Source organism: Hyla sarda, chromosome 4 (genome assembly GCF_029499605.1).
Source record: "Hyla sarda isolate aHylSar1 chromosome 4, aHylSar1.hap1, whole genome shotgun sequence".
NCBI lineage: Eukaryota > Metazoa > Chordata > Amphibia > Anura > Hylidae > Hyla > Hyla sarda.
The window spans coordinates 170,075,266-170,100,532 of NC_079192.1; the positions used below are offsets into that span (position 1 = coordinate 170,075,266).

General features: G+C 41.8%; 1 protein-coding gene across 1 annotated transcript in view; it reads right to left on the reverse strand.

Moving 5' to 3' along the window:
- Positions 1–13,343: 13,343 nt before the first annotated feature.
- The window catches only part of CSPG4 (chondroitin sulfate proteoglycan 4), a 59,939-nt gene continuing 48,015 nt past the window's right edge, over positions 13,344–25,267 (reverse strand). The window contains exons 6-10 of the mRNA XM_056572718.1: positions 21,517–21,712; positions 19,625–19,756; positions 19,383–19,543; positions 19,122–19,305; positions 13,344–18,601 (exon numbers count right to left, since the gene is read on the reverse strand). Of these exons, the coding sequence (XP_056428693.1) occupies positions 16,506–18,601; positions 19,122–19,305; positions 19,383–19,543; positions 19,625–19,756; positions 21,517–21,712 (2,769 nt within the window). The 3' untranslated portion in view covers positions 13,344–16,505. The remainder of the gene's footprint in view (positions 18,602–19,121; positions 19,306–19,382; positions 19,544–19,624; positions 19,757–21,516; positions 21,713–25,267) is intronic.

Genomic DNA, 25,267 nt, shown 5'->3' on the forward strand with positions numbered 1-25,267 from the left:
CCATATATACACATACACTCACACCATAAATATATACCACACATATGCACACATCATACATACACCTGCCGCTGCCCACCCCACATCATACATTACATACACACATACACACATACACAGACACCATACACACATCATATATACACATACACCATACATATGCACACATCATACATACACCCGCGGCTGATACACCCCCCAATCATACATATACAACCACCCTTCCCGCCGCCTGAATGCTTGGCCTCCTTACCTGAGCCGGTGAGAGGTGAAATCTCAGTATGTCTCCTTCACACACACGTCCTCTCCCATCCCCCTGCTCTGTGTTTCCCCTGTGAACACTTGAAACCTCCCCGTGATAAGTGAGGTCCTGTGTGTACAGAGCAGGGGAGGGGAGGAGCTGTGTACAGGGGAGGGGAGGAGCTGTGTACGTCCTCACTCTCCCCCTGTCTACTTGTATTATGCAGAGCTGCGCTCTCCATCCTCCGGGAGGGGGATGAGAGGGTGTGGCTTAATTATCTCCTGCAGACGTGCGACCTCGGGCTCTGCCCTCTCTCCTCCCCGCTCTAGCTTCGGCAAACTTCGGCGAGCGAAGGGGAGGGGCGGTCCGAATTTTTCACGGGTTTGAATTTTTCACCTCACACCGGCATTAAAGAAAAATAAGGAGGAAGTCTGTCTGTCCCTGCTTGCCCGATACAGGGCTAAATCTATAAAAAATTCTAAATTTACATGTCCCGGGCGTCGGGCGATAGGATTTCCACATCCCTGAATTGCCATACGTTTGCTGCGTATTTACTGCTGCATATTTCCCTTCCCATTGAAGTCAATGGGAAGCAAAATTGGCTGCATATTTTGCTACCCATTGACTTCATTGGGTAGGAAAATACATAGCAACAAATACGCAGCAAAATACGGCATGCGTGACCCTACCCTTAGGGATGGCATCACACTTGATGCCAGCTAGTTGACTACTTTACTATTAAGAATGTTCCTTCTAAGTGTAGATGTAAGTCAAAGAAGGGTCAAGAGGATCATCTTTGTCAAGCTAAGACCCCCTCAATATTTTGAGCAGTTATTTTTTTGTTTATTTTAGTTTACTTTTAATACATGGCACGTTGTTTTCTATGCCCCATATTAAAACAATTTGTATACAGGGCACTCATGCAAAAGGGCTTATCCAGGGGTCAATTCCTGGGGAAAAAAAGTGTGAGAACTCACCCAAGATTTCCACTCAAGGACTTGTCCTGCTAATGGGAACAGTGTTCCTTCTGTGGGAAAAAGTGCAGGAACTCAGTTCCCATGTGTTCCTGCAGGTCTTGAGCCCTGGGCATGTATATAATACTTCCCCCCCCCCCCAATTGTACAATTATCTGCTGCGACTGTCTTTAGAGAAGAAGTTGTCTTAATGATATTCAGGGTTATATTATACTTTTTTATATCGGGTGCAGTGTTTCCCAACCAGTGTGCCGCCAGCTGTTGCAAAACTACAACTCTCAGCATGCCCGGACAGCCTTTGGCTGTCCGGGCATGCTGGGAGTTGTAGTTTTGCAACAGCTGGCAAACACTGATCTAGTGCAAGTAAAACACTTTCCATTCTATAGTGTGTCGCATGATACTGGTCTGTGTCTTGTCTCATCTCAGTAATGACATATAAGAAACCTAATGTGGATTTTACTTTTTGCTATTACTATTACTGCAGGAATAGCCAAGACTTGGTAACACACAAATCGAGTATTTTCCATGTACATTTTGCATGTTTGTAACCACAGCTTCAGTAATGGTCATCCTCCTTCTGTCTTCCCTACATCTTCTCTCCCAGACCCCGCTGTTGTGCTGCCTGACATGAGCACAGTGTGTGAATTGGTATGTACATAGTATAGAGGTGTGCTTTATAACAGCAGTGTGCGCTGTAAATGTTGGTATCTGCGGAATGTAGCCACCCCCTCTTTATTGCAACAGACTCCACAACATCTGGAAGTGCTCTGTTTGTTTCTTTTGTCTGACCATCTACATGCAGAATATTTGGGACACATAGGACTTCTGTCTAGATGGGCCATTCCCAGCCTGCTGGGGGAGGAATAGATTACATTTCTAAGAATGGTACCATTTGACATAGAGTCTCTGTGTGTAGTGCTAACCATCCCTGTAGTAAGCCACTTTAACAAAAAGCATGTATGGTGGCGCCTTAAAAAAAGTACCTAAACATTTACATGTATTTACTCATACGATGCATAGATAGTTTTGGGGCAGGATCTGTCACACTTTACAGTTTTTATATTGCACACCGTGTTATAACCTGTGGCTGCCTTGAATGTATTCAGATAAACGTGCAGCTTAGGCTAAGTTCACACTGCCCAGGGTCTGTTAACCTTTTTTTTTGCTTTGAAGCGACCCTAAATGAGTTGGAGCACAACTAACACTGCTGGATCCCATTGACTTGATTAGGGTCTATCGGGTGTCTGGCATTTTACAGGAGTTGAACAGCAAAAAAAAAAAAAAAAAAAGAGTATATACAGTTATCCAACTTAAGGTGACTTTAGGACTTACCTGTCAGACAGTAATGGACATGCTTAGGAAGGATCTGTGCTTGTCTTGGGCCTTAACCCTATTGATTTATTTTTGTGAATTGGCTATTTCCTGTTGGAGTTCCCTTCTTCCAACTACAAGTATCAGGATCCCTTGTTTGTAAGTGTGAGGTCACTTTTCTCCTTCCTACACATTATTCACACCACCTATTGCAGCACAGCTGAGCTCCCTTGCATGTGTGCTGTGTTTAAAACTACAATTCCCTGCAGCCCAGTGGTGAATGATCTCCCTCTCACCCAGCGGTCACTCCACCCATTGTAGAACAGACAGGCTCCCTTTCAACACCTGACTAGTGATGTAATGTCTTGGCCACACTGCAACCTGCAACTGGGAAAAGCCTGAGACAACACTTATCTATATGCTTCTAAAAATAAACATCAGGGCAAATATCACATAAGAATTGTGAGACCACCATCATGCACATGCACAGACACTATATTATGAACTACACTAACTTTACAGCCCCTGTAGCATACTCAAATAAAAAAAAAATCCTGGAATACCCCTTTCAATGTTTTTTACAAGCTGTATTCAAATCTAGCTATACTCTACTAATACATACAATACAGCAGTATCACAGGGTACCATTTGCAGTAACATCTTTAAAGGGGTTCTCCGGTGCTTAAACATCTTATCTCCTATCTAAAGGATAGGGGATAAGATGCCTGATCACGGGAGTCCCGCCGCTGGGGACCCCCGGGATCATGCACGCGGCACCCCGTTTGTAATCAGTCCCCGGAGCGTGTTCGCTCCGGGACTGATTACGGGCGACTACAGGGCGGGCGGCGTGTGACGTCACGCTCCGCCCCTCAATGCAAGCCTACGGGAGGGGGGCAGGCGTGATAGCTATCACGCCCCCTCCAGTAGGCTTGCATTGCGGGGTGGAGATGGCTCCAGGACACAGGGGTTACAGCAACCATTTTTAGCAACTGTGGGGCTATAGTTTTGTCTGTGAGTCACAGACTGTTATATTTAGTAAGGCTGAGTTCACATCACGTTTTATGCAATACGGGAGCGCATATGGCTGTGGGGGAGCTAAAACCGGGCACTCCTGTATCCCTGCCGTATGCTGCCCATTTGTAATGTATTTCAATGAGCCGACCCGAGTAAAACGCTTACTCCGGTTGGCTCATTTTTGCCCTGTATACTGTTCTTTAACCGGACCTAGAAAAACGGTTAGGTCCGGTGCGAAAACCGTATATGGGACAAAAATGAGCCGACCGGAGTAAGCGTTTTACTCCAGTTGGCTCATTGAAATACATTACATACGGGCCGCATGCGGCAGGGATACGGGGGCGCCCAGTTTTAGCCCCCCCCCCCCCAGCCGTATGCGCTCCCGTATTGCATAAAACATGATGTGAACCCAGCCTAATCTGGATCTCTAAACCCTCTCCTCTCTAGTTCCTTCTGTTAGGAGTTATTCTGTCTTAAAAACATTATCCAGTCTGTGGCAGTATCAGGGATATGGCATACGGGATGCCAAGGTTGCAGACTAGAAGCTGGCCATACACATTAGATAAGTTTTGGCTGAAGCCATCATGACTGGCCGACCATTGAATGTGTATGGTGGCCTCTCTACTCTTCCTTGACTGTGGACGTTGGAAGAGAGAAGAATCTTGAATTTCAATTGCCCAATCCAGAGGAGCCTGGCAGCGACACTTCCCCCACTGTCCATTGAGATCACATGTACACTTGGCTGATCAGGAGAGATATCTTTCAGCTGAGTAAACATTGGCCAACAGCTATCTTATGTACATGGCCAGCTTCTAGCCCTACTTAGGCCTGTATGTGGTTTCATGCGTGCCACCTGCATTTAAAGGGGTTTCTAAAGTATTAGAAACAAAGGTGTGGTACTGTGGTGCTGGACAAATCCTTTAAAGATTTTTATTTATAGCTGTATATTTTTTGCATCTCTCTCTCTCTTAATATATATAAATACTTATGACTTTTTTTATATTTTTTAAATTTTTTTAAGAATTTTGTTTGTTAAATCTTTTCGTATTACAAACAAACCAGATCAGGGGATCTGGCAAAATATGAACAGTAGAAACAAACATTCAATCGAGCATAACAACCCGAGCAATGAGTGGACAAATACCATCTATCAGAAACAGATTTATTTATTTATTTATATAGCGCCTACAGATTCCGCAGCGCTTCATTGTACGATATAAAGTCCAAAACCTGTGGAGATAATAAGTGAAGCAAGAATCTTAAGAAAACATCACATAGTGTCAACGGAGTCTATCAAAACACTAGTCTCCTGCATCTTGGTGTAGGGTAATGCTTATGACTTGATAAAGGGAGGAATCCCGAAAGCTTGTCTCTACAAAATCTTGTTAGTCCAATAAAAAAGGTATTACAATATACTGCAACTACCGATGATTTTGCTTTATAATATATATATATATATATATACATATATATACATATATACACATTTTCTTTAATGTATACACCTATATTTTGCATTGGCAAACCACAAGTGTAGTATTAGTTGGGGGATTTGCCTAATATTATTTATTGAGGGAAACTGGAAATGTACTGTCAATTCTGTTGGTGTTCGTCAGACATTTTAATGAAGTATCGGTGTGCATGTGTGCCAAGTAGCAGCCAAGTATTTTTTTAGCCATTTGTTTAGCAACAGATGCAGAAGCATGAGAGTGACTCTTTATCATGGAGTCAAGCTGTATCATTCCCTATTCAGGACTGGTGGTACATATTGATACCAGCATCTGAGGAGAGAAAGATGATTTCTGCTCCGCAGTACTCGGGCATGGTTTACTGATCTTATTAATAAGGGTGGGTTTACATTATGTTTTCTCCCTATCTAATGTCTACACCAAGAAAAGCTCCTGACTTACACAATAAACATAAGCTGTGACAGAGGCCTAACAGTGGCATTTCATAGACTAATATAAGATCCTTGAAATGTCATTTAAACAGACGTATCCTTCATTCTTGGGTTTATATGGTATACTTTTAACAGATATTTGTGTGTTATGTACAAGATCACTCTTTTGCCGTGCAACTGACAAAGGACCTCTAGGTAGACATCAGGTATGTATGTTGGCAGCTTTTGCCGTGTACATACAAAATCAGGGGGGAAAAACATTTATGTGAACCCTGCCTAATACTTAAAGTGTACCTGTCAGATCCCCTCCCCCCCCCCCAAAAAAAATGTATGTGTCACTTAGTACGTAATCCTGACCATGTACATCTCATCTTTATGCCTCTATGGCCTATATTTATTATAAAAAAAAACACCTCTTTTCATCAGCTCAGAGATCCTCTCAGGGGAAGGGGCATGTCCTTCCCTTGTGGTGGTGGAAGGTGATTGGTGGGTTGGGGCGTGTCCTTCCCTTGTGGTGGAGGGAGGTGATTGGTGAGTCTGCTCATGCAGCTTTGTCCATGAGTCATCTCTTGTCCATGATTCATGGGCAATTCTGATGCTGCTGTAGGACTGGTTAGTGTCCCAGTAGGTATGGGGACCCATTGTGTTGGAATTTTAAGTTGCTGTTTTCTTTATTAACTATTACATTTTTTTTCTAAACAACCATATTACAAAAAAATCTTTAATTTTCATCAGAAACAACATATTTAATTAGTGAGTATATAAAGTGGCAGGCTTTTACCTATGCTCCATTTATGAATTTTAACTTGCCTGTACCACTATAATGCATTCTGTACCTCTATGTTCACTCATTGTCATGCCTTACCATTTCTACAATATTTAAAAATTCATGAGCAAAAGGTAGATGTATTGCACTTCTTATATTTCACCTGCTGAACTGGCCTTGGCAATAGGAAGCTCATGTGAGATCTATACATGGAGGTTGATAATGATGTGTTTAATATTCATAGCAACTCTAAAGTAATGGTAGTTTATACACACTCCAAGTAGATTCCAGTATACAGGTAATTTTAATATTCTAGTGAAGCTGTAAATACTAAATAAGGCTCAAAAAGTGACAGTTTTTTTTTAATAATCAAAAAATGTTTAAATTATTTAAGCATTTTAACAGTTTCTCTTTCTTTTTAATGTCAGTTTTTTGTGGACATTTCTGAGATATTGTTGCAATTTTGGGCTGTAGAAAAAGCAATAGCCCAAGAATTGCCTATATTTTTATTTAGATTGTATTTTGAGTTGTAAATGGCCAAGAAACTCTTTCAATTGTTTGTCTAAATTTGCTAAAATAACAATTTGTTTAGCTCTGATCCCCACAGCCTTCTTTTTTTTTTACTTTTCTGAAGCACATACATGCCCGTTCACTCCAAATACTACTGCAGTCAGTCACTGGTCTCATGTGGTATACCACTGAGGCCCAGTGGCGTACCAAGGGGGGGGGGGGGTGCTCTGTATATACCTATGGGAAAGGGAGGGAGGGGGGGGTGCTCTGTATATACCTATGGGAAAGGGAGGGAGAGGGGGGGTGCTCTGCATATACCTATGGGAAAGGGAGGGAGAGGGGGTGCTCTGTATATACCTATGGGAAAGGGAGGGATAGGGGCGGTGCTCTGTATATACCTATGGGAAAGGGAGGGAGAGAGGGGGGGTGGTCTGTATATACCTATGGGAAAGGGAGGGAGAGGGGGGTGCTCTGCATATACCTATGGGAAAGGGAGGGACAGAGGAGGGGTGCTCTGTATATACCTATGGGAAAGGGAGGGAGAGGGGGGGTGCTCTGCATATACCTATGGGAAAGGAAGGGATAGGGGCGGTGCTCTGTATATACCTATGGGAAGGGGAGGGAGAGGGGGGGGGGTGCTCTGCATATACCTATGGGAAAGGGAGGGAGAGGAGGGGTGCTGCATATACCTATGGGGAAGGGGGGGAGTAGCTCTGCATATACCTATGGGGAAGAGGGGGGTGTAGCTCTGAATATACCTATGGGAAATAGGGGGTGTAACTCTGCATATACCTATGGGAAAGAGGGGGGGTGTAGCGTAGCTCTGCATATACCTATGGGAAAGAGAGGGGGGTATAACTGCATATACCTATGGAAAGAGGGGGGGTGTAGCGTAGCTCTGCATATACCTATGGGAAAGAGAGGGGGGTGTAACTCTGCATATACCTATGGGAAAGAGGGGGGGGGGTGTAACTCTGCATATACCTATGAGAAAGAGGGGTTACCTGGCTACCTACTCACCTGCCCTTTTACTGTGCAGGACACCAAGGAGGGCATTATTACAGTTTGTGGGCCTATAGATGGGCAGATTGTGTATAGGAGGGGAGGGCACTAAAAAATGCAGAGTCTGAAATGTTTTTCATGCAGATGTTAAGAGATCCACATATCCGGACGGAGAAGAAAAGGAAAGAGGACGCCGCTGATCAGAAAAGACGTAATTGTGAGTCTCAAAATGTAACTGTAATCACTTATATGGTGTACACATCCTGTGTATAGCTGATATCTACCGCCATATGGTCCTGTATATAATCACTTATATTGTATACAGATTCTTTATAGTATACTGGTCTGTGTATAGTGGTTTTATTCAGTACAGTATGACGGTATTATTCAGTTATTGTGTGGTGGTATATATTTACTCCTTGTATACCAGTATTATTGGTCATTGAAATTTACCTACTTTAAAGTGTTTCTTACATACCGTATTTATCAGCATATAACACGCACTTTTAAAACTTAAATTTAAGGCAAAAGTCTGCCTGCGTGTTATACGCCGATAAGTCTTCTGGTCACTGATTTAAAGCGGCCGCAGCAGCGTCTGCTTGTTAAGTATTAACAGCACGGCCGCGGCCACTTTAAATCAGTGACCAGCGGCGTCTCCTCCCCGCTTTGTCACTTGTTTTCTCCCACACTATCCACAGGTACTGGTGTGGTGGATAGTGCGGGAGACGCTGATTAAAATAAGCCCTACCTTATCCGGATCTGCCCTACCTTTTAATCAGCGTCTCCCGCACTATCCACCAGTACCTGTGTATAGTGCGGGAGAACCTCCCCCCTCCCTCATCATTCCCCTTTTCCTGCTTTTTATAGTTTTGTTTATTTTCCTTACCTGGCTGCGCTTCGGCAGGTCAGGTCAGGCGGAGGGTCTTGCGGGGTCAGTGAAGCAGATGAGTTACGTCCTCTGCCGGCTTCTCTGTGCGGCATCACTGACGTCACTTTTCATTTCCTGTAGTCGCCGCCGAAAAGTGAGATCCCTGATGCCGCACAGAGAATCCGGGAGAGGACGTAACTCATCTGCTTCACTGACCCCGCAGCCCGCAAGACAGCCGAAGCGCAGACAAGTAAGGAAAGGGGAAGAGTGGTCTTCAACCTGCGGATCTCCAGATGTTGCAAAACTACAACTCCCAGCATGCCCGGACAGCAGTTGGCTGTCCGGGCATGCTGGGAGTTGTAGTTTTGCAACATCTGGAGGTCCGCAGGTTGAAGACCACTGGATTCCATAGGAGGAACATGATGGGGGGATGATGAGACGGGGAAATGATGAGGGGGGGGAATGATGGGGGGGTGATGAGACAGGGAAATGATGAGGGGGGGATGATGAGACAGGGTGGGGGGATGATGAGGGGGAATGATGAGGGACATGATGAGACAGGGTGGGGGGGATGATGAGGGAGAATGATGACGGACATGATGAGACAGGGTGGGGGACTATGAGACGGTGGGGGGGATGATGAGGGGGGAATGATGGGGGACATGATGAGACAGGGTGGGGGATGATGAGACAGGGTGGGGGGATGATGAGGGGGGGAATGATGGGGGACATGATGAGACAGGGTGGGGGGATGATGAGGGGGAATGATGGGGACAAGATGAGATGGTGGGGGGATGATGAGGGGGAATGATGGGGGACATGATGAGACAGGGTGGGCGGATGATGAGGGGGGAATGATGGGGGACATGATGAGACAGGGGGAAATGATGAGGGGGGGAATGATGGGGGACATGATGAGACAGGGGGAAATAATGGTGGGGAAGGCACTAAATGCTTAATGTCTGTATGGCTAGTGGTGGTCTATGACAGGGGGAAATGATGAGACAAGGGGGGGATGATGAGACATGGGGGGGGGCGATGAGAGGGGTAAATTTGGCACAGGGACTGATAAAAGGGAAGGAATGATGTGGCACTGGAGGGGACGGGACCAAACAGGTGCAGAAAAAAACGAAGTTGGGGGGATGATGTGGCATTTAGTCCAAGTCATTTATTTTACATTTAATTTTTTTTAACTTAAATTTCCCTGTTAAAATGGGGGTGCGTGTTATACGCCAGTGCGTATATACGGTATATAAATTTTAATTTATTGTGTGTGGGATTTGGGTGGAATAGGAGCGTGGCTGAAGATTGACGAGCTGCAGAGCCTAGCAGGGGCCCTTGCCTTTTTTTTGGTCCGGGGGCCCCGAGTGTTGTCAGTCCGCCCCTGGGGGGAGGGGGTGTAATTAAGGGGGGGGGGGTGCGTGTGTGTGTGTGTGTGTGTGTGTGTGTGTGTGTGGGGGGTGTGTGCCAAACAAAGGGTCCACCCCGGGTGCCAAATGCTCTAGGTACACCCCTGCTGAGGCCTGTAAATGGCTGTACCGCTCACATGGATACATGAACATGTCATTGGTGCATCCATGTAAACAAAACTGGCAGTGCTGGATGCAGCGAAAATTAAACAGATGTACTTTGTCTATTTTAGCATAATCCCAAGCATTTGGCATATTTTTAAATAAGTCACACCACCTATTTAACCCCTTAAGGACTCAGCCCATTTTGGCCTTAAGGACTCAGACAATTAAATTTTTACGTTTTCATTTTTTCCTCCTCGCCTTCTAAAAATCATAACTCTTTTATATTTTCATCCACAGACTAGTATGAGTACTTGTTTTTTGCGCGACCAGTTGTCCTTCGTAATGACATAACTCATTATATCATAAAATGTATGGCGCAACCAAAAAACACTATTTTTGTGGGGAAATTAAAAAGAAAACGCAATTTTGCAAATTTTGGAAGGTTTCGTTTTCACGCCGTACAATTTCTGGTAAAAATGACGTGTTCTTTATTCTGAGGGTCAATATGATTAAAATGATACCCATTATTACATACTTTTCTATTATTGTTGTGCTTAAAAAAAATCACAAACTTTTAAACCAAATTAGTACGTTTATAATCCCTTTATTTTGATGACCTCTAACCTTTTTATTTTTTCGTATAAGCGGCGGTATGAGGGCTCATTTTTTGCGCCATGATCTGTACTTTTTTTTGATACCACATTTGCATATAAAAAACTTTTAATAAATTTTTTATAATTTTTTAAAATAAAATGTATTAAAAAAGTAGCAATTTTGGACTTTTTTTTTTCCGTTCACGCCGTTCACCGTACGGGATCATTAACATTTTATTTTAATAGTTCGGACATTTACGCACGCAACGATACCAAATATGTGTATAAAATTTATTTTTTACGCTTTTTGGGGGTAAAATAGGAAAAAACGGACGTTTTACTTTTTTATTGGGGGAGGGGATTTTTCACAATTTTTTTACTTTTACTTTTACATTTTTTTACATTTTTTTTACACTTGAATAGTCCCCATAGGGGACTATTCATAGCAATACCATGATTGCTAATACTGATCTGTTCTAGGTATGGGACATAGAACAGATCAGTGTTATCGGCAATCTTCTGCTCTGGTCTGCTCGATCTCAGACCAGAGCAGGAGACGCCGGGAGCCGGAAGGAGGAAGGTGAGGGGACCTCCGTGCGGTGTTCTGAATGAACGGATCCCCGCAGCAGCGCTGCGTGCGATCCGATCATTCATTGAAATCGCGCACTGCCGCAGATGCCGGGATCTGTATTGATCCCGGCACCTGAGGGGTTAATGGCAGACGCCCGCGAGATCGCGGGCGTCGGCCATTGCCGGCGGGTCCCTGGCTGCGATCAGCAGCCGGGATCAGCCGCGCATGACACGGGCATCGCTCCGATGCCCGCGGTTATGCACAGGACGTAAATGTACGTCCTGGTGCGTTAAATACCACCGCACCAGGACGTACATTTACGTCCTACGTCCTTAAGGGGTTAAATGGGCATTGTCAGATACAAAAACTTTTTATATGTTGTTCATCTTGGCAAAACATTAACCTTTCTAATATACTTCATAAGAAAATGTAATTTCCTTTATATAGAAATCATGGCTTATAAAATCATTGCTAGGGTGGGCTAGCACTACTCTGTGTCTGATAGGACAGGAGAGAGCACAGAGGAGTCTTATCAGACAGGAGAGAGCACAGAGGAATGCTATCAGACAGGAGAGAGCACAGAGGAGTACTATCAGACAGGAGAGAGCCCAGAGGAGTACTATCAGACAGGAGAGAGCACAGAGGAGTGCTATCAGACAGCAGAGAGCCCAGAGGAGTACTATCAGACAGGAGAGAGCACAGAGGAGTACTATCAGACAGGCGAGAGGACATAGAAGTGCTATCAGACAGGAGAGAGGACAGAGGAGTACTATCAGATAGGAGAGAGCACAGAGGAGTCCTGTCAGACAGGAGAGAGCACAGAGGAGTACTTTCAGACAGAAGAGAGCACAGAGGAGTCCTATCAGACAGGAGAGAACACAGAGGAGTACTATCAGACAGGAGAGAGCCCAGAGGAGTGCTATCAGACAGGAGAGAGGACAGAGAAGTGCTATCAGACAGGAGAGAGCACAGAGGAGTACTATCAGACAGGAGAGAGAGCACAGAGGAGTCCTATCAGACAGGAGAGAACACAGAGGAGTGCTATCAGACAGGAGAGAGCACAGAGGAGTGCTATCAGACAGGAGAGAGCACAGAGGAGTACTATCAGACAGGAGAGAGCACAGAGGAGTGCTATCAGACAGGAGAGAACACAGAGGAGTGTTATCAGACAGGAGAGAGCACAGAGGAGTGTACAGAGACCCACATCATCCTTCCGTATGCTGCCAATCCTCTGTAAGAGACATATGAAGTGCCTACAAATCTATAATACGGGCCTACAGGGACTCCGTGTTTTCTTACCATACTGGCCCAGATTTAGCAATGCTGTTCAATAGCTAAACAGTGTGCACTGTAAGTAGATAGTTCAACGATGCAACTAATTTATCACAGTGGCTTAGTTTAGACTGAAGATTGTGTCAAGGCCTGAGTGCAACTTTCATTTCATATTCTGCACTTAAAAACTGAAAGATGCTCTGTGATTGGTTTTTATAGGCAACAGAAATAGTCTTTCTTTTAAAACTTTTTAAAATCTACCCTGTGGCAGCCTTTTGAGCCTTACTTTGGTCTGTGTTTTTACCCAAACCAGTAGTGGGCCCAAAACACAGAAAAGGATGCAAATCTTTCCATTAGAGTTTTTCTCCTTGTCAATATCACTTCTGATTCTGGTAAAACTACTGACCAAATTAAGCCCAAAATTGTGTGGGAGAAAATAGCCTTAGGCTTTGTTTACATTAAAAAACTGAAGTGATTTACAGCTGGGTTTCTTATGGCTATTTTCAGCTGAGTTTAGTTTTAGTTTTAGACTTGTCTGGCTCTTATGCCAACTTGAAGTTGGATTACATAATCTACCATAAAATTTTGGCCCAGTGTTAAGCCACACCCTTCAATGCCTTATCATCGAGCTACACCCCTTTCCAAATGGGGCATCAACGATATATGTAAGCGCCAGGTAGTGCCAAGATTCTCCAAATTTTGGCGCAATGTACTCCAAAGTTGGGGAAAATCTGTTTGTAACCTGTAAAAGCCATAGATCAGTGACCTGTAATATATAAAAGCATATTTTATCCTTAAGATTTTTTGATATTCTTTTATTGGCAAGTTTTGTGCACATTAGATTTCAGTAACTTATGCAAATTACATCACAGACTTTTTATTTTTTATTAAAATGGGAGAAGGTAAGCTGATGAGACAGTATGGTCATATGTGTTTACAATACATACAAATAGCAGATATACAGAAAATGAGATGAAGAATACGTGATTGCCTTAAAGAACTGGCAGCCTATGCATAAAAATGCTTACTGCTAAATGGTAGACCCTGGAAATGCATGAAGGGAAATAAATTAGTATGATGGGGGAATGCTATAGAACAGCTAGACGTACTCATTGCCTCATGTATCAATACAAGTGCAGACAGCAGTGTCAGTGCCCATCTCAGTGGCCATTCAGTTTATTCTAATATTTCTATAATTTTATCTTTTAACCAGCAATGAACAAAGTTTACTCTTAGTACTTTGACATTGACACTTTTTGTCTGCACTAGTTTTTATGCCTAAGGCCTTCTTTACCAACACTGCCAGTCTTGACATATGAAATTGACTTTCTTTTATACTTGTTTTTTATGCCTGAGGAGAGGATTTTGGAAAGTCTATCTAGTTACACTTAGTATAAAATCTATAGTGGATAGAAATATACAGTATTTCATATAATCTGACACAGTGTTTTCTCATGGTTAAATAAGGTAAAAAGCTTACATGTACAGGAGTGTTATACCTGTGTAATCTGTAACATTTAACTTTTGTTCCCATCTACACAACAATTTCATTCTCCATCAAGCTTTTTTGGTGATTCGTATATTGAGGTAGTTAGTTTGTCGCTGATCAATTTATGGAGATCATAGTAAGCCTGTATTTTGCTTTATGAAATATTCTGGAAGACATACTGTGATCTCCTCTAATATAAACTGTTGTAAATGTGAAAAAATGGCTACTGTTATGTTGACTATAGACATTACGTGCACAATGAACCAAGCATACATGTGTATTGGGGGTTTATTGGCATAGCGGTCATCTGACAACTACTGATGATGATCACCACAGACATAGGCCTTATTCACATGTAAATATATGTAAATGATCAACTTTGCATAAGGGAGGCAAGACCCAGCATACCAAGCAACACTGCCTACTTCCACTCTGCTCCGATATGCCCACCTACCTCATAAATATTCATAGATCCTTCACCTATGTGAGCGTGTGGTGGGTGGGCATATTGGAGCAGAGAGGAAGGAGGCAAGGATGCTGGGTATGTCGGATCCTGCCTCCATTTCACAAAGATGACTATTAGCAATGGAGGCAAATACAACAGGTATCTCCTAAATGTAGCTGTGGATCCGTGTAAGGGATACCTGGTTGTAATCTGGTTTACCCGCACTAGAACGCTGTGTATTAGGTTAAGTGTGGGTGAGCCAGATGTCAGTTTCCCTGTAATACAAATAGTCTACCCGTGACAGGTCATCAGTATTTGGTTGGTGCAATTCTAATCCCAAAATCTCCGCAGATCAGCAGAATGAAAGGACTATGGCAATCCAGCAAGTGAATCATGGCTGTTTTATTCTGCTGATCACTTATTGCCATGTAACTCATTTAATGCCTCACAATAATGTTGGTTATGTCTGGATTATTGCAGTGCATGGTAATGGCCCAGATTTGTCAATCTTTTTGAAATCAAAACTGTCTTGTTTTGCAACCAATCACAGCTCAGACTTTATATCTTAATGCTAATCTGGGATTGATTGCGATAGGCAAAATTGTACCGTTTTGGTTTCAGGAAGATTGGCTCAGATTTATCAATAGGTTTTATTTTTTTATGGATACTTTTCTCTCACCTGGGAACAGTGCAAATGTGTTCAAAACTATAGCGATAACAGGGCTGCATGTGCAGTAAAGGGAATGGAAGTGTAAACAAAAATCCTATGAAGCAGAGTTGGTCTAAAACTATCTCACATCCTGTATACTGGACTGGGCTTCCCTAATCATTTTCCCCTTTTACCTGTTTATATTCCATAAATGTCTGATAGATGCAGGTCCACCTCTGTGATCATAATCTGTCTCTAGAACAAGCTACTTTAGACCTTGTTCAGACTACATGCAGTAGCCGGACATGGCTCGCAGTGCCACATTGTTTCCGTAACCCCCATTAATGTCTATGGGAATTACGGCAACAGGGTAAAACCGCACGCTTCACTGTTTTATTAGCCCTAGCACACTTAGCTGTCATAATCAGGCCAAACAGAGCTGGGGGTCCCGCATCTAGAATATTCTAAGGCTATGTCATAAGTGTTTGAGATAGGAATACCAATACCCCCTTTTAAAAACCTGATCTGTTAAGAAAATATGGGGTGTATTTACAAGCAATTTCGGTCTCTTCATTTTTTGAATATACATTTTAGACACCTCTGTTTACACTAATATACAGATCACGGTTCACACATTAACCTTTTGATAGTCTATAAGTATTAGGGCCCTGATCATTTACTGCTGGAGCCTGCAGCTGTCATGTTAGGCAACTCAGCATTCCTTGATACAAAGTGACACTGACAATAAGAAGGGAATGCACTTGAGAGGTCTAGAAGACAATTGTGTCCGGCACAATCTGAGACAATGGCAGGCTGTCTCGTCTTTCTTGAAACAATTGATTCTTGCAATACTGTAAGTCCCACAATTGGAAGACAGAAAAACCTGAACAAAGTGATGGAGTGACTTTGACAGAAGCCAATAGAAAGAAATAGACAGCTGCATGATACTGAAAGGTTTCCCCTGCAGCATCTTGATAAATATACATACATTTTAGCCTCTGCAATAAATTGTATGGAGGTTTCGATTTTGCACATATGGATCTTATTGCTGCTCTATAAAATATCTAATGCTCGTCCAGCATATATTATACGTACCTGCAGGAAAATACCATGTACATTTTCAATGGTATAGATGCCAGGAAGCTGCACATAGGCAAGCTAGTTAAGTTTTTAGGGTAGAATTGTTAGAAAATGTTGAGTCCAGTAGAACATGTCCCAGTTAAAAGACAAATATCTTGCATGCGTAACAGTGTGGACTTACAGAGCACTGCTTTTGTAAGAAAAGTGCTGAGTACTTCAGATTGTAATCCCACTCTCCATCCTGAGTATTGTTGGGAGGAAATGTCCCGCGTTTAGTGCCAACCCAGAGAAGCTTTCTTTCTGTGTTTATACCCAGTACTGGCTGCCAGGCTGTCCAGTAGCACCATTGCTTCTGTGATCTCCAACATCACAAAGAGGGAAGCCCCTATCAGGTTCAGTTGGACGAAATGTTTGCCTATCTGAGGCTCCATTCTCAGTCTTTGCTGCTGATGTTGCTGCTTTTTGGACATGATGTTTTCCCATCTTTTTCTTGCGTACAAAGTAAGCCATAAGAAGAAGACCAAGCAAAATGAACAACAATATAAGACAGACAGGAAGCACAATGCTATACATATGTGAGCTCATAAAACCAAGGACTGTACCCTCTAATGCTGGGCTAGGTGAACTGGATGCATTTATACTCAGTGAATAGTTTAAGATAATATCCTGAGTAGTGATTTCACTTACGTATTCTGATGACATCCAAACGTCTGGTGACAAAGTGTTAGTATGAGTTGACGTAGTTAGAACTAAAGGAGTTTTTGTGGGTGCCACAGTTGTTGTATGTGTTGAATTTGTTCCTAGCACCATGTTTACTGTCGAAATTAAATCTGTTTCCCTTGATATTAAATCTGTGGTTGTTTCTTGGTGTGTCGTTGGCTCACTGTTCATAGATTCTAGAGTGCTTGACTCTGAACTTGTAGCTTGTATATCAGTGACAAACATCCCTTGTGTGGTTTCCACAGTTCTGGATATTTGTGGATTTGTTGTGCTTGACAAGCTTTCAGGATAACGGAGAAGAATGGTATGGTCAGCATTAGAAGAATTGTATGGTATGGTGTTAAATCTTACAGTAACATTAGCTGGAGGCACATTACTGGCACTGATCAATAAACTAAGCCGATCACCTTGTATCTCTTGTCCACTCTGGTCATCTTCCCATAACTCCACACCAATAAGTCCACTTTCTAGCTCCCCTTGTGTGAAGACATGGACCATTGACCTGTCTCCTTTGCCACCTTCATGTGGAAATCTCACCAACCTCCCTTTTCTTGGATGGCGAAGTACGATAAACTGTGGGATGCTTTGAGTAGTTGCACCGAGTTCACTTGCATCGATAACTTCAGGACCTAGTTTAATTGTACATCCTCTCGGCCACTTTTGTCTATCTCCTATCTTCACTGTTGCAGATACTTGTACAGTCACTTGTCCAATATATTCCTCATCCATGTTTGAGACAGCAACAAATTCAAATTCATCTTGGGTGGATAGGAAATTGGTAAATTCATAGGATACCTCATTGTTGTTTACCTGGTCCCAATGAAACTCTAACCCTGGTACCTGGGCAACAACAACCTGGCCATATGTTGGCTTTCTTGTTATTTTATACACATATGTGTTTGCCATTTTGTCCAGGGTTGGTGAGATATGTCCTAGTGTAATGTTAGACCTTCCAGCAATCTGTTTGACTTCAAGAGTAGCCTGATGCATTGGGAGAACCCTTACTGGCAGTTGTCCTAGAAATGGGGCTTGCAGTCCATCTATTATATTAAACCTGAATTCGCCTGAAACTGCTGTTTGGTTAGCAATAAGGATGAGATTTGACCTGCCAAGATCTTCTTGTGTGAACTGTAAAACTTGAGCAGATTGGTTTCCTCGTCTTTCCACTGATACACCTAATGGTAAATGTAATATTGTGTAAAGTATGTTATCCGGGGAGGCCAGAGGGTGATCTAAAGATAAGTGATCTTCATTTAGTGGAATGTATGAGCCCACTGCTACATTTAATTTCAACTTTGGTGAAGATAAAATTGAAGGTATAATAGGTGAACTAGTGAAGGTTATATTAAATGATTCTCTTATGGCTAACGTGTCAATGGATTCGTGAAAAGAATTGGACTTGGGCCTTAACTGGGCTGTGAACTGAAAGCTATCTCCAAGGCTCTCAGACATGGTATTTGTGTAGAACAGGCTTCCATTTTCCAGATGAGACTGTAAAAAATATGTATTTTCTTGGTTAAGTGAGACCCCATTAATGGAGAGATGACCATGTGAAGGAAAATTGGTGATGAAAAAAACTATATCATGTGTCAGTTTCGAGAAGCTTGAATTTGCCAGAAGGTTTGAACCATCAAGGGAGTCAAGTGTTATTGGTGAAGAACCACCTTGCTGAACACTGAGACCTGTGTAGACATAAAACAAAACCTTTATGTTTCCCTTAAACTTGTACATGTCCATAACAAACAGATCTCATGGTTATAAACAAAAGATGTTAATATTGTCTGTAGAGACCAATCAGATCACTGCTTTTAATTTGAGGGTTGAAAGGATACCCAGTGCTTTCATTCAGAAAACATACACACACTTGAATGTGTTACGGCTCTACCTGAGTCTTTCGAAACAGCTGACAGCAGTCATGGAAAAGCAACACATAGCTCAGTCACAGTATCAAGTACTGGAACAATTGAATAATTTCATTATGTAAGCACATGCTTATTGCAAAATATTCCCAATTTGACCAGACACCCCAATATGTAATACGTATTACATTCCTAAACAGTACACACAGTTTGAAAGCTGTTGCTGCTGTCACGTCACACAGACGTTGTGAATCACACCCATAGCATGAGCTGACCTTTGGACATAGTCACAGTTTAGTTGAATTTTAAGAATGTAGATAAAATTGCCATAAAGGAGTCTTACCTGTGTTCTTCCAGAGCTTTGTATGCAGCTGTGGGCATGAGCCCTGGAATGTCACCGTCACATTTAATACATATAGCTGGGAAGTGGCACGTGAAGATTGCACATAAAATATAAAGGAATCTTGAGCAGTCCAAAATGGCATTAATGACTCGGCATGTTGGTAAAACACAATGCCTGCATCTACCTGTAATGCAAAGGAGTTGTGCTTTAGACTAAATGGAAGGGAACTTGCAGTTGAGCACATCGGGATACACTACTCACCTCTTCTTGGGTAAAATTGGCCAACACCATGCCGTTTCCTCCTCGTACAATTTTCCCAATCTGTGGTGGATTTTCTATATGATATACTAATACAGGCTGGTTGCCCTTTTGCTCATTGGTCACTGCACTCAAATGTTGCTTGGTGATTTGTTGAAGTGAACCTAGCATGAAAGAAATGACATATTCTAGATGTAGGAACAACACTTTTCCAATTAAGATCTGAAGAATTGTTAGTCACTTACGTGGACACACTAGAATGTTTTGTAGTGATTCCACAGTGACTGTGAATGGTGTTGCTTGAACATGAAAAAACAATTGTTCCGATTCATTTTCTCCATCAGACACTCTAAAGAGAAATCCTCCATCCAACTCTCCTGAATAGAAGGAAAACAATAGATTTTTATTTAGATTTTATATCATTATTATTATTTTTTCATACTTGCAGGAGGGCAGAGAAGCAAGATCAGCTGCTTGCTGCATCAGTGTCATTTAAAAATTTTTTTTTTTTTTTTTTAGACTTTTGAAAAAAAATGCAATGTGCTAAGGAATTATAAAATAATAGTGAATTAATTATCTTGGCTTTTTTATAAGTAGAATGTTTCTGCTCACTGGTACAGGTCATGGTCCACGGTATATATGGAAACACTTACTGGTTGTCCTTCCTTGGGCCACTTTTGATAAGTACTAATCACTGTATACTGGAAATACCCCACAAGCCCTGCTGTTTTGGAAATGCTCTAACCCAACCATCTAGCCAACACACTGACAGTTCAATTGCTGCCTAATGTATCCTGACCAGGTCCACCCAACATTAATCTAATGTATATGGTCAGTTTGTAATCATGGCCAATAATTAAGAATTAGCCATAAACCCATCTCTTATTCCATAAAACCTGGTGTCTTTATTACAGCTAATCCTAGGAATTTGTTTCAGAAATTAAGAAAATATTTATCCTCTTTGTACACTTATTTGTGGTGCTATGATGTTTAAACAATTCCCAGTATCTCTAAAGAAGTTGCGGAAAACATATAAAACAGCCAATTTGCTGTTTTTCGGCATCTCGACCTCCTACAGCTGCAGCTAGCAAGCTGCAGTTTCCATAGTTGGCATCTGTATCTATAAGGTATTTATAGCATATCATGTGCATATGCCCTTAAAGGAATACTAATTTTAAATCAACTGGTGCCAGAAAGTTAAACAGATTTGTAAATTACTTCTATTAAAAAATCTTAATCCTTCCAGTAATTATTAGCTGCTAAATACTACAGAAAAAAATCTTTTTTTTTTGGAACCCAGAGCTCTCTGCTGACATCACGAGCACAGTGCTCTCTGCCGACATCTCTGTCCATTTTAAGAACTGTCCAGAGTAGGAGAACATCCCCATAGCAAACATAGGCTGCTCTGCACAGTTCCTAAAATGGACAGAGATGTTAGCAGAGAGCACTGTGCTCGTGATTCAGCAGAGAGCACTGTGTTCCAAAAAGAAAAGAATTTCCTCTGTAGTATTCAGCAGCTAATAAATACTGGAAGAAGTAAGATTTTTTAATAGAAGTAATTTACGAAGCTGTTTAACTTTCTGGCACCAGTTGATTTAAAAAAAAAAAAAAAGGTTTTCACCGGAGTACCCCTTTAAAGGCAAAATGGGAATCTCAATTTTATTACTGCCCCATATTTTATTATAAAAATGTATTTGTTCAGCAAGTGTTCTTCTATTATTATCAGTAGGGTGAGATTCTCCCTCAGGAGTCCCTAGTTCAGAAAGCATGGAAGCAACACATCAATATCTGGCAGAGGAGAATGGGGACAAAAAGTTATGATAGCTGATAAAGTTATGGCCAATGCAAAATATTTATGAATTAATATAAAAGAGAAATTGCAAAGGCCAGGGTTTAGGAGGAGTTGTGCGCATGCAGGATTATCCAGTAATTTTACAGTATAACCGCTCTCCCCCTCCTATCTTTTTCACTCACTAGACCACATGTTACCTGCTGTTGCCTGCTTTCTATTATATTACTTTATTTTCTAACCTGTCCGCTACTGTCATCTTGCTCTCAATAACAGTTACCTTATCTAAGCAGCTCGTTTCCCTTTTTTAATAGATCGTATAGATCTATTAGATGTAATATATCTCACCTCTGTGCATGAACTGCACCATTCCCAATTCCAAATCTCTTTGGGAAAAGCTTAAAACTTTGCCAGGGAAACCTCTTACAATCACTTCTCCATTGGTCGGAGGAATGAAAGAATATGTAATGTCTTCTGGTGCCGAGTCATCATCAAGAGCGTGCAGGACATCAGTGGTGATGGTAGCTGTTTCACCCTCCAGTATCTGACATGAAAACAAGAAAAGTTATAGAAGGTGCAGTACAGAACACTTTCTATATATCATTCAGCTTTAGAATTTTACGGGAATCTGGTAGATGGTTTCACATAATGTAACTGATCACAGCACCAGGTAGGGGGTTAAAAGACCCCCAGACAAACCAATGAGATCCGTGAACTTCTGCTTGTGAGCTGAGCAGCTTGCATTTTTTATATATGCATTTGAGTGCCCACAGGGAAGGGCAGATCCCCTGGAGTGCCCAAAGGGTGGAGACTAGGCCTTAGTGCCAAGCATTTCCTTCTCCTACAACAAACCGCTTAGAGGCTGCCAGTCAAATGCAAAAGGAAAGGTCAAGCAGCGAATAAATAGTGTCCCTTTTGAAGTAACCTTGTTTTCCTTACTCCATTCACCAGCATGACATGTGGGGAAAATCTCCACCCTACGAGCTGATAGGACAGGAAGAATTATAATGAATGAAGCCTATATAAAGAGCCCCAAGCTTTTTAAGTGACAAGTACACTTTAAGGTGACTCTGTCATCATGAAAGCACACATGGTTCTTTGGAATTTTATCGCTTTAGGCGATTGGACCTGCCCTGTGGGCACTAGTTTGTATGCCTGTGACAAACCTGCTGCTGTGATTCCTTACATTGTGTGAAACCGTCTGACAATATGTAATATGCAATAATCTTCAAACAGTGATATACAATGTATCTAAATGATAACATTTCAGAATGCTCTTTAAGAAAGTCCATTTCTAATTTCTGTCATTTCCTAATACTGCAGTGATCTTCCGCATGGTTCTGCCCCTCCCTACACCTGTATCAATTCACCCTCTTCTCCCCGCTCTCAGATTCCCAGGTCAGTTTTCGACTTGTAGCAGGTGGATAATTGATGGAAAGGTGGGAGGAGAGAGACAAGCGGCTTTTACTGAAGTGGTAAACAAAGTAATAGCACTGTATACACACAGAGGGCTCTGTGCACATAGTTACCAAAATAGATATTTCATGTGCAAAACCAGGGCATACACAAAAGCATGAACAAAGCAATAGGAGGACATGATGCAACCATAGTGCAGTGCTGCTCCAATATGCGGATTAGTATGATGTTAGAATATGGCATTACGGCAGCCACACCACTTCCACGTGAAAACATTAGAAAAAAATAATAATGTAAAAAAACATGTAACATTTACTCTAACTGGTATCTCCCATTCATTTAAAGGGATACTACTGTGCTGACAACTTATCCCCTATCTAAAGGATAGGGGATAAGTTGCCTGATCGCGCGGGGTCCCGCCGCTGTGGACCCCTGCCATCTCGCACGCAGCACCTCACTCTCATCAGGCCCCGGAACACCCCGTGTGTTGTCACGCTCCGCCCCCTCAATGCAAGTCTATGGCAGGGGGCGAGACAGCTGTCTCGCCCCCTGCCATAGACTTACATTGAGGGGGCGGAGCGTGATGTCACATGGGGCGGAGCAGTGACATCACTATACTCTGGCCCCGTGATCGGCAGTCATCAGACCTGATGAGAGCGGGGTGCTGCGTGCGAGATAACGGGGGTCCCCAGCGGCGGTACCCCACGCGATCAGGCAACTTATCCCCTATCCTTTAGATAAGGGGATAAGTTGTCAACACGATAGTACCCCTTTAGACTGTGTGTGTTTTTTTTCCAAGGTTTTCAATGCTACAGTTTTCCTTATCAATAGGGAAAATGGGGCAAATCTGTGATGGGTATGGCAATGGATAATGTTTTAAATGGGCAGTCTCATTAAAACTATTTTTTGCTATTGCACTCCTTATGGTAAATTAAAAATATTTCTAATATACTTTGTTTAAAAAAAATGAAGTTTTCTATGTTTTATTTGTGCTTAAAAAGGCTCAAGAGCACATTTTCCCCCAACTCATACACAGACTTTGGACCAAAGTCCAAACACAGGAAGTGCCGCCTGGAGTGCTGAGGGGGGGGGGGGGGGTTCCAACCAACAGCATATGGCAGTTATGTGTGAGAGGAGCTATGATTGGATGAGGCTGGACACCCCCCCCCCTCAGCACTCCAGGCGGCACTTCCTGTGTTTGGACTTTGGTCCAAAGTCTGTGTATGAATTGAGGGAAAATGTGCTCTTGAGATTTTTAAGCACAAATAAAACATAGAAAACTTCATTTTTTTTAAACAAAGTATATTAGAAATATTTTTCATTTACCATAAGGAGTGCAATAGCATAAATTAGTTTTAATGAGAATGACCCTTTAAGAATCTAAAAGCAGTTTTATGATATTCTTTGTCTGAGAGCACTAATGTGAACACAATGCAAATAAATCTGGATGTTGATCTTTGCACTTATACTGCTGTTCAGTAGTTAAGCAGATATTCATTTTACCTAAACCTGTAGTCATTTTAAATTGAATGGTAGTGAATTTTGCAATTTTATTGCGTTTGGAAGGTCAAGGAAAACACATTTGAAAAACTGCATTATTACTGTGAATTGTCATAATTTTGCAATGCAGTCATTTTATATTTCACATTATTTACACATTTCACCTGTATTGATCTTTATCTTTAAAACCTAAACCTAAAAAAGAGGCATGTAAATAAACACACTACATTTTGGCATTAAGGACACAGACAATTTCATTTTTGCATTTTCATTTTTTCCTCCTTGCCTTCTAAGAGGCATGAGTTTTTTTTTCCATCTACAGACCTATATGCGGCTTTTTCTTTGTACGACCAATTCTACTTTGTAATTACACCTTTCTTTTTACCATAAAATGTATGGCACGACCCAAAAAATATTATTTGTGTGGGGGAATTCAAAAATATAACCGCATTTACCCAGATTCTGGCGGGGGGGGGGGGGGGGGGGGGGTTGGTTTTCACACAGTACACTTTACGGTAAAACTGTCATGTAACCTTTTTTCTGTGGGTCAATATGATTAAAATGATACCCATGTTTTTATGCTTTACAATTATTGCAATGCTTTAAAAAAAAAAAAAAATAATAATAATTTTTTATAAAATAAATATGTTTAAAATTGCCCTATTCTGACCCCCAATAACTTTCTTATTTTCAGTCTATGGGGATGTATGAGGGCTCCTTTTTTGCGCGGTGATCTTTAGTTTCAATCGGTACCATTTTTGTTTTGCTGGAAATTTTTGATCGCTTTTTATAAAAATTTTTACTGACATTTGATGTGACCAAAAATCAACAATTCTGATATTTTTTTTACATTTACGTCCATTACCATGTACGGCCATACCAGATATGTAGTATTTAATTATTTTTATATGGGGAAAAGGGGGTGATTTATATTTTTATTAAGATGGGCTTTTATATATTTTAAAAAACACTTACTTTGAAAGCCCCATAGGGAACTTTCAATAGCAATCATTAGATTGCTATGTACTATTCAGTACTATAACACAGTACTGATCAGTACTATCAGCGATCTTCTTGAACAGTCTGGCTCTCCAGGCTGCTCAAGAAGCTCTGCTATCCTGCATGGAAGGTAAGAGACCTTTGGCAGCGATTTGCACTTATCAGACCATCGCAATTGCACAGC